This window comes from Giraffa tippelskirchi, chromosome 6, assembly GCF_054371585.1.
Source record: "Giraffa tippelskirchi isolate mGirTip1 chromosome 6, T2T-mGirTip1v1.2.pri, whole genome shotgun sequence".
Lineage (NCBI taxonomy): Eukaryota > Metazoa > Chordata > Mammalia > Artiodactyla > Giraffidae > Giraffa > Giraffa tippelskirchi.
In genome coordinates, this window is record NC_137280.1 from 133,877,968 (window position 1) to 133,895,355 (window position 17,388).

Consider the following 17,388-nt stretch of genomic DNA (forward strand, 5'->3'; position numbering starts at 1 on the left):
CTCAGGAGGCAAAATGACTTGCCCAGGGTTTCACGACCCGTGAGACGACAGTGGCCCAGCCCAGGCCCCTCCTCTTGCCTTAGCTAGGGTAAAGAGGCAAAGTTGCAAGGACTGGTAGAGGTGAGTTCAACTGAAAAGGACAACAGGCTAGGCGCCTCTGGGCTCATTTTGGGGGGTGAGCTGGCAGCTGCCTCGTCAATATCGGGCAAGTTCAGGCTTTGGCACCAGTCTTGATCCAGGGGGTCCTGTGGTTTGCTTATACCTGTGGACACACCATCAGAGCTTCAGGGATACAGCTGGAGTGATGCAGAGAGGCGATCTGGGAGCATTCAACCTTTTGGGGCCAGTTACCACCTCATCCTCCTTCAGCTTGACTTCTCTTTTCTTCACCTGTGAAGTTGTTCAGGTGGCAGGGGTAAGGGGAGCAGGAGGGGATGTGAGACATGGGGATAGATAAGACAATCTCCAAGCTCCTTTCCAACTTAGAAAATATTCTCATTGGGTTTTACTTTAAAGTTTGTATTCTTGAGTGATATCAAAGCAATGTCCAGCTTGGATGTTCGAGAGGTGCCTTGGGGGCCATTTGTGAGGGGGAGCATGGCCAGGCAGGGTAAGAGCACACTGCTTCAGCTTCAGACAGAGTGGCTCCAACTTGGTCTTTTTCACACATCAGAGTTCCTTGGAGAGTTTTTGTATTTGAAAGAAAAGAAAAGAAAAAAGATCCTGCTGCTTAAAAAAAGTTTGAACTTGGCTCATTTAACTAAACAAACCGATATAATCTATTACTAATGCCAAGCCTTGTTCTTTGGCAATTGGTAGTTATGGGGTTTGGGTTTTCTATTTTTGTTCTTAAGATTATAAAATACCTCAGTAGGTTAACTGGGCCGATAAACCTCTCCTGAGAGGTGAGCATACTTCAAGCCCACCGAGAAGGTTGGAGGAGACTGGCACTGGAAGAAACAGGGAATCTGAGTTCCTGTGTATCAAGTCACTTCACCTCTCTGGACCCCAGTTTTCTTCTCTGTGAAATGGACCAAGGAGGAGAATTAGGCAGGCTGATCTCTAAGGTCCCTGCCAGCTCTGATAGCTGTGGCTTCTAAGGTGGTATCTAGCAAGTACATGGCACATGGGCCACTATTCCCACATCCTTGGCCAGTTGCAGACATAACTAGTTGACCACTGCACTCATGTTCTTTGAACTTGGTCATGTTCAACAATCCTCATCACACTGCTCTGAGCAGTCATGACTAGTTGATCAGAGTTTAACCTACCTGACATCCTGGTCTAATCTTTGAAAGGTTTCTGTTCTACAGAACCCTGTGGTGGCCGGGTTTCATGCTGGCCCATCCCTCTCTGTCATGTCCTGATCTATAAGAGAAAATTGCCCTTAAGCCATTCCTTGGCACAGGACTCCCAGTACTACTCTGACACAATCCCGCTTGGAGGTGGGGGCCAAGAGGAACAGTGGACAGGAATACGTTTGGAGAAGGCAGGGTTTATGAGGATAGACCAAAAAGGGGACTTTCCATGGCACAAGTCTGAACATTATAAATTCCCTTTATAGCTGTTCACTGCCTAGCACACAGTATGCACACAGTAAATCGTTATGGGATAGAATGGAATGGAATGGAATAGATTTTAAATCTACCCAATGCCTCCCCTAACTCCTGATTTGCACCAACGAGTAAACTGAAATTTCATCCTGTGGAAAAAATAGAAAGTAACTATACATTCAGAGTGGAGAGAGCTGCATTGAGTACTGGCTTTGCCAAGAACTAACTCTGTGACTTCAATAAGTCAGAGTCCCTACCTCTCCCTAAGTCTCAGTGTGCTAGGAAGGGTTGGACTAGAAGATCTCTAAGCCTCTCCTGTTTGCTTCTTCCTTGATTGCACTAGACCAGAGGTTCTGCCATGGGCAGGTGGTACCTTAGGGTGAAGAAATACAGATTTTTAGTGAAGGACAAGTCTCTTCCCTCTGTTGGGTCAGCTGAAGCCACCCTTTCACTTCAGATTAATACAAGGCACTTGAAGGTGGTCAGACGCTGGCCCTTGAGCAGAGATTTGAGTTTAGTCCTGGGACGTGATATGCTTAAGGTTGGGGCTGGGGCCTGCGGATGGGAGAGGGTGCCTGCCGTGGGCATCAAGCAGTTTCTTCTCACCATCCCATATGTAAAAGGATACAAGTTCTAAAATTGACCAACCCTGCAGACAACCTCCATCTGAAGACTCATTCGGTGCTGTGTATTATTTACCAAGGAGACTCCAAGGTCTCTCCAGGAAAACCAGTCAACCTTGGTCTCTTTCCTACCAAATTAAGCAGTTACCCAGAGGGAGCAGCTGCCATTGGCAACCATCTCATTGTAGCTCTGTCCTAGTATTTGCTCTCCGTCATGTTTACATGTGATTGCCATACAAGCTTACAGTAGACTGTGTTGGTAGCACCCACACGAGGCAGGTCATACTGTCCATCTCTGTGCCGTGCTGGTGTTTTCCAAATATGTTCCATCTAAACGCTAAGTGGAATTCTTCCATCTCCTTCCTCAGTCGGTACAAGGCTGAATCAGAATCCTCACTCTCGGGGACTCTGGTTAATGAAGGAAAATGCATCAAAGAGGTAAAGAATATGAGTGGATGGAGTGCAGCTAAGGCCCTGACCCTCTCCTCCCCATCACACCTTGCCCCTCAATCAGAACACTGCTTTGAGGTATCAATACAAAGCACCAGTCAGGTGTCTGTAGCTGCTGTGAGCTCTCATAGCCCTGTATATGGAAGGTGCTCAGGAGAGAGGCGGGGCTTTGGGAGCTCCGGGGTGGGAGGAGGAAAGGGCGGGGGGAGTGTTCTGAACTGCAAAGACTCGGTACTCAGGTCATTATGTGGGAAGAGATGCAATAAGAAATCTATCTCGCCTAAAGTCTGTGTTTGTTGATATTTGGAGAGCAATTTCTTCTAGGTGTATGCAGTATGCACACTGAGGGGGCAGGGACGGCATGACAGTGCAGCCCTTCTGCATGGACAGCTTGAAACCCTATCCCAGGCCTCGGGTTCAGTTGAAATGATAGCCGAGCCCCCAGCTTGAGCGATGGGATGTCCCAGCTGTGAAGCAGAATCAACCCCAAAGGATTTGTTGATCTGACTCACTCATGTCGAAACTGCAGTCTTTTCTTACCGTTTGTGATTTAGCAATTGTCCTCAGACATGACCAAGGAAAGAAGTTGAATGTATAGTAGCAAATAAAGTGAACGTAATGGTTTCAATGGCCAAAGAAGAGGGATCCTTCCCATTGGGGCAGAAGGAAACCGGTTAGTGCTTACGTGCAATATGTTTAAGCTGGGCCCCAAGTCCCTGAGATGTTTGCACACATAGATGGGCTCCAGGACTGTCTGCTGAGTCCAGGGGTACAGGGTAAATGGAGGGAGAACTCGGGAGCTGGGAAACCATCGTGCTTAGAGATGCCCTTGGCTCAAAACAGACATAGAGCGGAGGGCCCCTGGGAGCCGGCTGTAGAACACCCAGGAAGCAGGCAGAGGCTGACTTTGCATTAAACCAAAAAAAGCACTTTGAGAAACCATGACACTAAGCCTGGCTCCATGTTTCTACACTGGCAAACGTGGATCTCCCTTGGCGATGTGGGGTCCTCTCCTGGGCGTTGGGACAGGGGGCCAGAAAAGGGGCTGGTGAGGGAGGAAGGCAGAGATGCCTTCGTAGACATTGGCCGAGGGAGAGCCCATCCTAGGGCCAGCCCTAAAAATGGAGCGATGCTTTTTGATCTGGTACCTATTTTTGTAAAAAAAAATGAAGACAGCGCAGCCAATTGAAATGGGTTTGCAGAGCAAGTCACTTACCTATAAGCCATCTTAAAGTGAGAAACCCAATGTTTCTTACTTGCTATGTGATCTTGGGCCTCTGTTTCCTCATTTACAGATGAGAATGAATATTGTATGGGCTGAGCGCTAAAGTCCCTTTCACCTCTGATGGGCTAAGATTCCCATCCTGGAGCATCGGGAGGCCATCATTCACTCATGAAACCAATTCCATTCGCTGACTGCGCCCAGCTCATGTTCAGGGTGAGAGTTCTCTGCAAGGTAACCAACTAGCAGGGAATTCAAATCCACATGGTCCTGGCCGAGTTACCTTATATGAGGAGGTCAGCTCCCCAGGACAGATCTAAGCCATAGTTTCTGGTGGGGATGGTGAGAAGTTAAACCCCAGCTTGGCTGGGTGGTGATGTCAAATCTCACATTAGCTTTGTCATCGTACCCACCAAACAGCTTTCAATCCGAATGTTGTGACCACTTGGCTGTTTCTCTCTTGCTCTCAGACAATACTAGCAATACACTTGTTTTTGCAAAACAGCTTAACTTAGGCACTTTTCACACATTTGTTTCAAATGATTGTAAAACATACGGGGCAACAGGAGGCATGGATCACACTGCATATGTTTAGGGCAGCTTTTGTTTTTTGTTTCTTTAATGGTATAACAGTGGTAGCTGAGGCTCTGAGATTTTGTGGGGCAGATTTTCAGAAAACTGTTTCATCAGAATGCCTTGCACATTCAGAAGCAGCACAGAAATCCAACTGCCCAAACTGGGGGCTTGGAGAATAGGGTTTTGTAAGTGGTAAGTCCCTGGGCTGTGCAACAACGCCTCCAAGAGGTGTTTTATAGTTAGAACCCCCTCTGTTCTGTATGTTTTGTCAAAGGATCCTCCAGACCTCCACTTTGCCAGCCTCACTCATGGGTGACTTGAAGGGATTGGTCAGCTTCCACCTCAGCACTTTGCCTTATCAGTGTCTAGCCGCCATCTAGTGGCCAAAGACTGTATCCACCAGCTACCCAGATAGAAGGCAAATAAAGCCTTTCAACCACCTTGCAGTCCAACACCAATGTTGGGAATGAAATGCAAGGACATGAGCGAATTGTCTGTGTGTTTAGCGCCCAGTGTAACACCAGTCAGAAGCCGCAGAAGCAACCACTCAGACTGAAAAATACACTAGCTCTCCTGAGGGCAGCAGAAACATGAGTGGACCTGGCCCAGGTGCCCAGGAGGGGTTTACTGTAACTGCAATACTGGCAGCCCAGCTGCTGACCTTGTTAAGTGAACCTCTGCTAGGTGACCCCCACTGGGCCCTCAGGACAAGCAGAGAGGTTGCGCGTGAGGATTTTGTGGGGGGCCTGGCCGTGGCCTTTGATATGGTCTACCGAATAGCCAAACAGCTTTTGTTTGCTTGTTTTATATTTTGTATTTAAAAATCTTGTCAAATGTTTTTGTGTTAGGAATAAAAAGTCATAAACTACTCCCAACTTTGTTTCTTGAGGAATGTTCTGATTCCAACAGAAAGAGGTTGGAAATCTCAAGGGGTGTGTGGTCAGGGTGGTCAGTGGACCAGGGAAGTGGACCACTTGGATTTCCAAATGGTTTCAGTGGAAGATGACCATCCAGAAGTCCAACTTGGGGCAGTCTGCTCTGGAAATTCACACCCACCCACCCCCTTCACCTCCTTGTGCTGCGATATTAGCATTAGCATTGGCTTGGAGCATCTGCTTCTTCCAGAGGTGGCTGCTAACGTTGAAACCAACCCAAGATTCCTCCCCCCACCCACTCCAGGTTTCTAAAGAGATGGTGTCTGTAGCTAGCCTTAATTGATTGGGCAAGGTGGTCCCTATGGGCCCTTCCAGCATTTCCAAATCTTGGACTCAAATCCTTTTCTCTTGGTGTGACCATGCAGCCTAGAGAATTCTGAGCAATAGGAAGCCAGGGCTTTCCCCGGCTCTGTAACAGGGTCAAACCAGGGAATGGCTCACCTTGTGAGGTTTGGGTATCCCCAGGGGTACTACCGTAGGGGGCATTATTTATTAGGAAGCTCAACAAGGTAACTACAGCCTGGGGTGCGTGAGTGCAAGGCTGTGTGTGTGTGTGCGCGCGCGCGTGTGTGTGTGTCTGCACGTGTGCACGCCTATGTTTGTGTGTGTGTGTGGAATTACATTGATGCATTTCTTGAGAAAGGTGCAAGAATTTCACCTACACAGAGGGACACATCTGCTTTGTTATTTATAATAGAAAGCTAAATTTTAATTTTTTAAAGGACACTGCTAATGATTGAGAATCGAGTTTTTAGTTTTGCTATTTTTTTTAATTGGTAGAGGATTTTTTATATATTTTTTCCATTTTGTTGGGTTGTGTCCTTATTTATATAAATACTTTATCTGTGAGAGGCAAGGAAGAAAACTTCTTTGCTTTTAATTATTGTGGTTGTCATTGTCCCTATTTTATTTCTGGTGTGATTTATCTGTCTTACCTTCTAAATGAGAAAATGTTTTCCTGTATTTGTACATTGTCAGATTCTATAGTTTCATAGATAATTTAACCAAATTGCTCTATGTATTATTATTCTGTGAGTATAAAGTTCTATTTTAATGTCTGTAAATACTTCAGAACTGGCTTCTTTTCTCAAACTCCCACTGTGGAGTTATTGTTTACATCACAAAAACTGTAGAATCTCTATGCTCATGTACTGTAAATAGTGAAGTGATCTGCTTATAAATAAACTTAACAAATACACTATGGAGATTAAAAAGAAAATACCACCCACAGCTCTGCCCGGGTGTGTCTTTCTTTATTGGGTCCTATGTGCTTGTTGAGGGTTGCTCCGCCTACTAACTAGGGTCATCTCTCAGAGAAGACCTCAGCCCAGGGTGCCTCTCCAAAATTTTCCAAGTTTACTTGTCCTTTCTTCATAGCACTTTTCATGGATCACAAGGAACTATTCAGGCTTGCTTCCCCTAACATTGTTCCATTACCAGCTTTTTGCCAGTATGACTTTTATAAAGCTATACCACCTTCTGAACGAGGACTCCCTTATTTTGGTATATCCGCTTTTCTACACAAACACACTACATATATGTGTTAAAAGAGATATTTTGACATTATGGTTTCAGGCAAAGACATTTGCCAGTTGACAACTGTGAAACAGTCTCTGGACAGAGAATATGGAAAAGAGACTTGAATTGTGTACCATATTTGGGTGAACTTGAAACATTTTCCTTTGCTCACTTACTCCCAGTGAGAGCAGTGAAGAGTGGCATCTTCCAGGACCTTTCATCTTGGATGTGTGTGTTATTGCTGCGAAGTTGTCCTGGGTTGAGCCAAGATGGCCAGGCCATAACACCTGGCATGGATCTGTCATTGGCTGCAGGCCACCACTCTCAGGCAAACTGTCTCCCTGCGGATGAGGTAATCCCAAAGGGATTGAGTCTGAGGGCTGTCTGTTGACAGCGCTCATCACTGCTGAGACCACAGTCTTCAGTAAAGGGTCTGGGCAGCTCATCACAGCATCTGCCACAATTGGATATTAGGGGTTCATGTGTGGCATATGATCATGATGTGATTATGTCTGAAAACACCCATTCATCTTTAAAGATGTGTAATGGAGGAGTCAATGATATGCCTGGAATTTGCTTTTAAATATTTCAGCTAAGAAAAAAATGAAAACCCTAAAAGGACAGACGAAGCAAATGTGGCAAAAATCCTGATGTTAGAATCTGTGTGATGGGTAGGTAGCAATTCATTGTGTAATTCTCTACTTTGTGAATGATTGTAGATTTGTGTACTGTAAAATGAAAGTATAAGAACACAAAAGATTCTAGGTAAGCAGGTGAGTCTGGCACTAATGTTTGAGTCTATGAAAGCTAAAGTGTTGGTTGTCACTCAATAAAAAGTTCTCACAGCTGAAAAAGAGGCTTGAAAGCCACTAGGAGAGATGTAAACTAAATTCTCTTTCAGTTTTCAAACCCCACAACTCTGACTTCTCGAGCAGGTGATGTGTGGTTTCCCACCAGCCTGGGTCCTCTCGTCCGTGAAGGATGGGGCTGGCCTGGGCCCTGGATCCTCACTCTGCTACTGGACACAGCAAGACTTGGATGCAGGCCCGCCCCCAGGTTGCTTTCCGCCAGGCTGACTTCCTGCAGCTGCTGCAATCAGACAGGAAAGAGGACATGCTAGGTGAGAGGAGGCTGCAGCGGGCTTTCCCTCTGACCTTGTTTGGACTAAGAGTTGCAAACTCAAGGGCTTTTAGGAGGCCCTACATCCACCACTTTGTTATTGGAGTTTGTCCTACTCTGGTCAGGGGCAGTCGGGGAGGAGTAGAGGGGAGGCTCCTTTGCTGGGAGCCTCAATCTTGGGAACCAGGCTGTGCCACAGTGTGATTTGACCACGACACTTCACCTCTGTGAGCCTCTGTGCTCTCATATGTAGAATGGGGGCAATTGGGTTGTGGAGTGGCCTGAATGGGCCCACATGTTTAAGGCTCTGTGGTCGTGAGTGCCCAGTGTGTGTGGGGTTGGGGGGTGAGTGCCCAGTGTGTGTGGGGTTGGGACCCCCCCCATCCACCCCCTTCCACAAACCTTGGTTGGCTGCCTGCTGTTTCTGCTTCTCCTCCTCCAGCCCCTTCATCTTGGTCTCGTACTCGTCAGCAAGCGCTTTCCACTCCTTGCGGTTGTTGGTAATCCCATCCAACATGGGAGTGATCTCCTCATGGAAACGGGAGAATTCCTGCAAGAGACAGAGCCTCTGGCACAGGCGCAGAGCCCTGAGATCCAGGCTCCAGGCTAAACACAGTGTGTCATGTCCTCACTGGAGTGAGCTTCCCCAGGTGGGTGGCAGCTTCCATCACCCAGTGGTGTTTGAGACGACACTGCAGGGCCCTCAGTCACAAGGTCCCATACCTCGCTTGCGTAATACCCTCCTGTGGTCCTCCTGGTTTTCAGGATGGAACACAAACTCCTTCACGAGGCTCTCAAGGTCTCCAGACCCAGTGGTCTTCCCCGTCACCAACTGGAACCCTCCAGACATTCCAGATCTCTGTCTGGGCTTCACACCACCTCGTCGCTTTGCTGGAACTCTCTAACTTCCCCCTCTTTTACCTTGAGGGCTCTATTCAGTCATCACTTCCCCGGGGAAGCCTCTTCTGATCCCCAAGGTAAGTCGAGTCCTCTATTAGCACCTTCCCAAACCCTTCATTCCCACATCACATTTCACTGTAGTGACTCCCTCTGCCAGTCTGCGTCCAGAGCTGTGCACTGGGGAGGCAGGCACATCTCTGCTTGTTCACTGGGGTGACCTTGGCCCAATACAGGGTCTGGGGCACAAAGACACTCAGTCAGTATTTGCTGAAGGAAATCGGGATGCGATGAGGATTCTGAAGGTCTCTTAGCCCTAGAATAAACATAATGCCTTTGAGCACAGCACGTGACAGTTTATGATGCTCTGTGTCTGCTTTGGTCCTCAGAAAACTCCTGCCAGGTGGGACAATGAGACTCCTGACTCCTAGATTTTTAGGTGAAGAAATGGAGATGCAGATTGGCAGAGATTTGCAAAAAGTGAGAATGGCACATTCAGGGTCCACTGCAGAGTTCAGCCAGAGCTAGCTGTGCTCAGATCAATTCTGCCACCAGCTGTGTGACCTTGGGCAGGTCCCCATGAAATAGGGACGGTATCTCATGGAGTTGCTGTGATAATGCACATAAAGCTCTTAGCCCAGTCCCCATTGTTTTCTATATTACTGATGATCATAGAGAGCATCAGCTACCCTGCCCTGTTGCTTGGAGGATCGAGGTTAATCTCGGTTATATCAGAGATGCACTCGTGCGCCCCCTGCGGGCAGAAATGCTGCAGCTCAAGTGAAAGTGAAAGTTGCTCAGACGTGTCTGACTCTTTGTGACCCCATGGACTATGCAGTCCACGGAATTCTCCAGGCCAGAATACTTGAGTGGGTAGCCTTTCCCTTCTCCAAGGGGTCTTCCATCCCAGAGATCAGACCCAAGTCTCCAGCATTGCAGGTGGATTCTTTACCAGCTGAGCCACAAGGGAAGCCCAAGAACACTGGTGTGGTAGCCTGTCCCTTCTCCAGTGGATCTTCCTGACCCAGGAATCGAACCAGGGTCTCCTGCATTGCAGGTGGATTCTTTACCAACGAGTTTATCAGGAAAGCCCTCATGCAGCAGGAAGAGCCCTCAAATACAGGGTCAGGCTCCCCGCTATGATGCTGTGTCCTGGCCCTGTCATGTCTCCTCTTTGACATCTGTCTCCTCGTGTAACATAGCCAAAATAAAAATAACCAGTGGGAGGTGGATGGTGGCACAGATAATATAGATAGGGGCATGGCGGGTTTCTCAAGAGGGAGACTTTAATGTTGAGCCAGAGCTCAAAGAGAAAATTCAGAGTATCTTTTGACAATTGAGTAACTGTGAACTGTCATATTCCCGCCAGCTGGGGTAGTTAACTGGACATGTATCTGCTATGCTCCCCATTTTTCTGCCTGAAAAGATGATACGTCATTTGACCCACAACTATTTACTAAGCAACTCTGGGCTTCCCTGACAGCTCAGTTGGTAAAGAATCCACCTGCAATGCAGGATACCCCAGTTCGATTCCTGGATTGGGAAGATCCTCTGGAGAAGGGATAGGCTACCCACTCCAGTATTCTTGGGTTTCCCTTGTGGCTCATCTGGTGAAGAATCTGCCTGCAATGTGGGAGACCTAGGTTAGATCCCTGGGTTGGGAAGATCCCCTGGAAAAGGGAAAGGCTACCCACTCGAATATTCTGGCCTGGAGAATTCCATGGACTGTATATAGTCCATGGGGTCGCAAAGGGTCAGACACGACTGAGCAACTTTCACTTAGGATGTATGAAGTTCCAGGCTCTGGCCTGGGTGAAAAATCACAGAAGCTCTTACAGGGCTGTCCTGACAACCAAATGCCACTGGAGGTGAGATGCACTTTGTAAAGTAGCACTCACAGGTCACTTGCCAGGGTTTTTTATTCCTGATATCATTTGGGAATCCCAGGCTCATCAGAGACATTTTGTTGGGCCTGAGAAAGCAAAGGACCTACCTTGTAGACAAAGGTGCAAACAAAATCGATGAAGCCAACCTGAAGCTTAGGGAGTTCATCCGCCTTGTTTCTGTCCATCATGGGCTGTCAGGGGGAGAGACAGTTAATTGCACTGGGCCCCTCCTGGGCTGATGCAGCAGGGGACCCATCCTACCTATGAAGTGAAACATTCTTCCAAAACAAAAACCCTCTCACTGGTCTCCCTGAGTCTGGTGGGGAGCCAGCAGACCATTCCAGCCAAGTTTACTCTCAACATCGATAGATTCACAGCTGGACAGGTCTTCCCCTTGCATGGTCCGTGCTGTTAGCACAGAGCCATTGGAGGTAGACTCCTAGACTGTCAAAACTGAAAGGGAAATCTAAGTTTGGGCCACTTGCCAGTCTCTACTGAGCTGACTGAGCCAAGGATACGCCTCAGAGCAGGGTCTCCAAGCTTTAGGAGGAAGCATGTTGCTGGGCCCACCCCCAGAGTTTCTGTCCAGGTAGGTCCAGGGTGTGCATGGGGGCCGAGGGGGTGGAGTGGTCTGTGGATTTGCATCTCTAATGTGTGCCCAGGTAACAAGGTTGATGGTGGTCTCCAGGGAACACACTTTGAGAACCACTGCATTAGGGAAAGGTCATCTCTGTGGTAAGGTCACACATCTGTGTGTCAAGGATGAAGGTGCACATCTCTCCATCATGGCCAGGTCACTGCTCTCCACCAGAACAAGATCACACACCCAATATCAGGCTGAGGTCCCTTCTCTACTCACAATGGGATTCTGCTGCAGCACCGTGCGCTCCAGGTCACCTTGTTCCCAGAATTCAGCAGCAACCAGCAGAGCCACCTGCAACAGGCAGACACCCTCCGCAGAGTCAGGTCCCAGCCCCAGTCCTCCTACCCCTGCTCCTATCCCACTTGGGTTTCCAGCTCAGCAAAAACACCCCACTCCTGCCCTACCACCCCACTTTATGTCATCCCACCCCACTTTATGTCATCACAAGAGACTGCCACGTCTTGCCAGAGGATGATGGAGTAGTGGGCTGCCTCAGCAGCTAGAGAATCCAGCTATCATTAGCTACTGTCACCAGGACTGGGATTCTCCTCCTCTCAGGACAGGAGGAGTGCGTACCTTGCTCTGCACCTCCCAAGGCTTGGTGATGGCTGAAAGATCACAGGCGGTCATCATCATGGCCCTGCACACAAGGACACCACCCGTCAGTCCGGAGACAGTCAGTGCTGTGTATATCTGGTCAATTCCATCTATCTCTCCTTTTTCTGCCCCTACTAGTAGATGGCCTCATCCCATTGTGAGAAGAGGTGTCAATGCCCAACTGCATCTGAAGTTCAGGTTTTAAAATCAAATCCTGCCTTTGTCAGTTATTAGGAGTTTGGCATTAAGCAATTAAATTAAGTTCTCTGTGCCAGAGTTTCCTTGTCTGTAATAATACTGGTACTTTCTTCATGGAGTGGGTGCAAGATTCAATGAGATAATGTGTGTAAAAATCTTAGCATGGTGCCTAGATATACTATGCACACAATGTGTGTGTATTAGTCAGTCACATCTGTTTGTGACCCCATGGACTGTAGCCTGCCAGGCTCCTCTGTCCATGGAATTTTCCAGGTAAGAATACTGGAGTGGGTTGACATTCCCTTCTCCAGGGGAACTTCCCAATTCAGGGATCAAACTGGGGTCTCCTGCATTGCAGGCAGATTCTTTACTGTCTGAGCCACCATGGAAGCCCACATGCACAATAAACTGGCAATTATGAGGAACATATATTGGGTTTCTATATATTATGTGCCCCACATTGTTCTAGGCATTTTATAAATATCAGTTTCATTTAAATCTCATCACATCCTCAGAGTTCCTTCTGTCTAGAATGGAACAGTATTTCTCAACTTTTTTCCCTTCATCCTCCCTGTTCTATTGTCAAAGAACCTTTTTATACATCTTTCCTATAACCACTTCACCATGAAATTTTAATAACACAGGTGCAGTGTACCTGTGTACCTCTGGAAGGCCACAGATCACTGTATTATCGAAGATTTTTTTGCTCGTCTCCTGAGAACTACTTTTTGCCCCATCAGGTAATACATGATGAAAGGAGAAGGACAACCCTGGTCATTGTGAGGAAGCCTTATGTTAAGAAGTAGAGGAACAGACTGAGGAAAGAAAGGATTAAAAGATAAAGGACTTTCACAGTAATAGGAAGGTAAGACCGGTATTGTTACATAGGTAGGTATGACATAAGACAGAAAGGGAAGGGACATGTGAAAAGAATTGGAGCAAGAGGTGGGAATTTGATAAGGTGTTTCAGAGACAGGGCACAGCGGCCTGAAGTCTGGGATGGGAATCCAGGGTCATGTGCTGCGGGTGTTAAGCCCATGCTGGGGAGTGCAGGTGTACCCAATAAGCAGGGAGTGCATTGACATTTCAGGGTCAGATCATGACCTCATCAGAGCTGCTTGGTGGCACCTGTAGGATAGAGCAGAGAGAAGGAGGGAGGGAGGAAGGAAGGAAGGAGAGATGCTGCAGCAGTTCAGGAAGGACAGCAGGAGGGCCTGAACTCCCTAGCTGGGAGAGCATGGGATCAACCCCATGTGGTAGAGTCAACCCCACTTGGTGAGAGGATGGGCAGGGCTGTGGGGGATAGTTGGAGAAGCTTGGAGCTCTGAACCTAACTAGAAGCTTGGATGATTTTACAGTTAACCAGCTAGATCTGGCATAGGTTACATAAGCTGGTCTGGGAGGCCTTAAGTGTTATGAAATATTAACAGGTTTAACTATCTTTAAGTAAACCCTCAAAAACTCAAAAAATTCTTTAAGTAAATAAGCTTTCAGGAATGCATACATCTTCTTAGAAACACATTTCATGGTAGTGTTAGTCGTGCAGTTGTGTCCGACTCTTTGAGACCCCATGGACTGTAGCCCACCAGGCTCCTCTGTCCATGGGATTCTCCAGGCAAGAATACTGGGATGGGTTGCCATTCCCTTCTCCAGGGGATCTTCCTGACCCAGTGATTGAACCTGAGTCTCCTGCATTACAGGCAGATTCTTTACCATATGAGCTACAGAGAAGTCCCATAGAAACACATTTATTCCTTGTAATAACATCAGGACACATGCCTGATGCTTAACATTAAGTGTTGTCAACATGCTACGTTTACTGTCAAACACATTAAGCAAATGAATGCTTGGTTGCGCATCGAGGAGTCTGTGGTTCCTTGTTACCTGTCAGTGTCCACATTGTGAGTGGACTCAGGAGAGCTCTGGATGTTTACTTTCCCTGGCTGAAGAAAGCATGTGAAAATTACTCCCAGCAATTAGGGAAACACCTAAGTGTTTTATAGATAGGTATTTGGTATGTGCATGGAATGGGGGGTGGGGGTGGGGGACACTTGGACACCGGAAAAGTCAATCCCAAGCTTCGTGCCCTAAAGACAAGGCATTACATTCACTTCAGCACCGTGGCCTTAGGTGTTCCTTGACCAAGATGCTATGCTAGGCATTAGGGACCCAGAGAGGCCTGCAGGGAATCACGTAAGAAGCAGAGGGGAAACACATTCTAGGCAGAGAGAACTTGTAGCACAAAGGCCTTGGTGGAAGGAAGCCTGGCACATTCGAAGAGCTGGAAGCAAGGAGGAGCTCAGGGAGCAGGTGGAAGAGGGGTTGAGAGGGGACCCGAGATAAGCAGGGTAGACCCAGAGCCCAGGTGAGGGGACATTTTCATACTAAGAGCAACAGGAAGAGTCACCAAGAGTGAGGGAGGGGTCATATTTGCATTTTGCAGAGAACAACACAGTGGCTTCAGTAATGAGGTCCCAGGAGACCTGTTAGGAAGCCATTGAAGGATCCAGACAAGAGATGGATGTGGCAATAAAATGAAGTATCCAGACAGACAAGGCATTTAAGAAATAAACTCAGCACAGCTTAGGAATAGATTAGACATGCAGAGTGAGGATGCAGTGTCAGGATGAAAGAGGACACTGTGGTCATTATGCAGAAGAGAGCAAGAGTAGGTCCTGGAGACTTGTGGAGCAATTTGAACCTTATCCTCAAGGTGGGTGAGAGTCATCAAGCTGAGGGAGTGGAGGTGAACAGTATGAAATTCAGTGCAAGGATCTGGAGTCAGACTGAGCAATTAGATCCTCACTCTTGTCCTTAGTTGCCATGTCCAGGACAAGTGATTTAATGTCTTTGAGGCTTTCTCTGATCTTTAGTGAAATGAGATAACCACATTAGGTTGGGTCGTACAAAATTCTGATTATGTGGGTCAGAAACAGTCGATTGCAGCAACATGGATGGACTTAGAGATTGTCATACTGAGGGAAGTAAGTCACAGAAGGAGAACTATCGTATGGCATTCCTTATATGTGTAATCTAAAAAGAAATGATAGAAATGAACTTACAAAACAGCGACTAGTAGACTTAGCGAACTTCCAGGGGGAAAGACGGGGAACAGAATAGTTAGGCAGTTTGGGATGGATGTGTACACCCTGCTGTATTTAAAATGGATAACCAACAAGGACCTACTACTATTAATATATAGCACATGGAACTCTGCTCAATGTTATGTGGCAGCCTGGATGGGAGTTTGAGGGAGAATGGATATGTATGGCTGAGTCCCTTTGCAGTTCACCTGAAATTATCACACCATTGTTAGTCAGCTATATATAAAAAAGTTTAAAAAAAAAAACAGTTGAAAGTCAGTAATTTCATGGGCTCAATGCAATATATCTGTCCTAGGGGTTACTGTGACCAGCACATAAGATGATTTTATAATTGCTACCATGGTCCTTAACATCATCACTATCACCTGCATCATATTAATCACCAGATGGGCTCCTGCCCACCAGGCCCAAAGCAAACATTACTTCTGCTCAGCTGGGATGCTCAGCAGTGCTTCTCCTTGACCCTTGGCTCAAAGCTTGACCCTGGAAGCATCCCAGGCACCCTTGCGAGGCATTCAGACTCTTCCTGGAATTACCCTTGGCCTGAAGTGGGTAGCCTACAGGCGATGTTTGAAGGGAGCCAAGGAAAGCTGTGGGTGTATGGGAGAGGGATATGGTGACCTCGTTGATGTTCCACGAATGCCCGTGCAACACTAGGTAAGTCACTTTGTCTCTCTGAGCTTCATTTTTTTCATTTGTAAAACATGAGACCAGGAGGCACCAACTTTTTCTGTAAAGGGCCAGATAGCAAATATTTTAGGTTTTGCAGAGCATGTGGACTCGATTGCGTTACTCAGTTCCATCATCGCAATGGGAAAACAGCCAGATAAGATCAGTTGGTGCTTGGCTACCAGAAAGGTGCTGGTGAGGCCTGGGCTTTGTGGCCTGGGGGTTGAGGGGGGTTGGAGATTGTTAACTCACCCAGCACACCTTTGCTGAGTGCTCACTGCATGCCAAGCCCCAGAGAGATTGCTGAGGACTTAGGACTGAGAGCAGCCCTGGAGGCATTTACCATCAAAACAGCTCTTAATAGATTGGCCCCACACCGTTGGGGTTTATGAATTGTGCAGTTTGTGGTGTTTTTGGTGTCTTTGTGGTTTTCATACTTTCCCTCCGGTCCTTCCCAAAGTTCCACTCTCTTGAACACAGTGAGCACCTTACACCAGGTAGCAGCTGAGGCTGGAGCCAAGGTGATGAGCTCACTGGGTTTTAAGTGGCTCTTAATTGCTTCTTGACAACAGCTATATACAAAGTCTTGGCCACTATTCCATTATTTGCAGGATGTATAGAAGAACATGTTTAGCACAGTGGTTGCCTTTGGAATCAAGTCTAAACACTGTTTTTAAATTCTTTTATGGAGTGGGGGAAAGGGTGGAGAAGGAAGGATTTATTATTCGCAGCAAGAAAGGGGAACACTGGGGCATCTTTTCCCAAAGCCATGTCTCCCTGAACTAGCAAAATTGGGGACATTTTAAACTGTGGGTACATGCATATTTCTGAGTGGGCTTGAGTAGAGGAGAATTCAGCACAGAATTGGAGCAAAAGTTGACAAGAGTCCAAGTTTCACTTGATTGAAGTCAGGAGGGTCCACATTATCATTCCATCCCTCACCTGGGTGGAGGCCTTAGTTCCTGGTGGCAGGACTTACTGAAGTTCAGCTTCTTTATGTCTCATGGAGAAAGAATTTGGTGAGAGACAAAGTGATAGGTTAAGAAGTGGATTTATTTAGAGAAGTACACATTCCATTGACAGACTGTGTTCTGTCTCGAAAGGCAAGAGTGGCCCTGGGAGAAAAACACCCCACAGACAGAGTGTGGGCAGATTCTAAATTCTTAACATTCATTTCTAGGTGGTTGGATGGATGGGGAAGGGGAAGATGAGCTGCTGAGTTAAAAAAAAAAAAAAGAAAATGACAGGGTCACTTATCTCTTAAGGCAGTGCCTAAGTAGGGTTCAGGATACTTTTAGGCTATTGTGAAAATATTTAAATTTTAATTTCTTTTTTAAAAAAAATAGTAATAGTGAATATATGAATAATGAGTTAAGCCTGGATTATATTTGCATTTAT

At 47.0% G+C, this 17,388-nt stretch overlaps 2 protein-coding genes across 5 annotated transcripts in view; one reads left to right on the forward strand and one right to left on the reverse strand.

Moving 5' to 3' along the window:
* Positions 1-7,750: 7,750 nt before the first annotated feature.
* PDE6A (phosphodiesterase 6A) overlaps positions 7,751-17,388 on the reverse strand; it is a 122,468-nt gene continuing 112,830 nt past the window's right edge. For all 4 annotated transcript variants that reach the window (XM_081495755.1, XM_081495756.1, XM_081495754.1 and 1 more), the window contains 5 exons: positions 11,999-12,062; positions 11,639-11,713; positions 10,887-10,970; positions 8,399-8,546; positions 7,751-7,966 (listed from right to left, as the gene is read on the reverse strand). In XM_081495755.1, coding sequence (XP_081351881.1) covers positions 7,893-7,966; positions 8,399-8,546; positions 10,887-10,970; positions 11,639-11,713; positions 11,999-12,062 — 445 coding nt within the window. In that variant the 3' untranslated portion in view covers positions 7,751-7,892. The remainder of the gene's footprint in view (positions 7,967-8,398; positions 8,547-10,886; positions 10,971-11,638; positions 11,714-11,998; positions 12,063-17,388) is intronic.
* SLC26A2 (solute carrier family 26 member 2) overlaps positions 7,813-17,388 on the forward strand; it is a 111,030-nt gene continuing 101,454 nt past the window's right edge. Inside the window, exons 1-3 of the mRNA XM_081495757.1 lie at positions 7,813-7,997; positions 8,439-8,646; positions 12,958-13,082. The gene's annotated coding sequence lies outside the window, so the exon portion shown is untranslated. The remainder of the gene's footprint in view (positions 7,998-8,438; positions 8,647-12,957; positions 13,083-17,388) is intronic.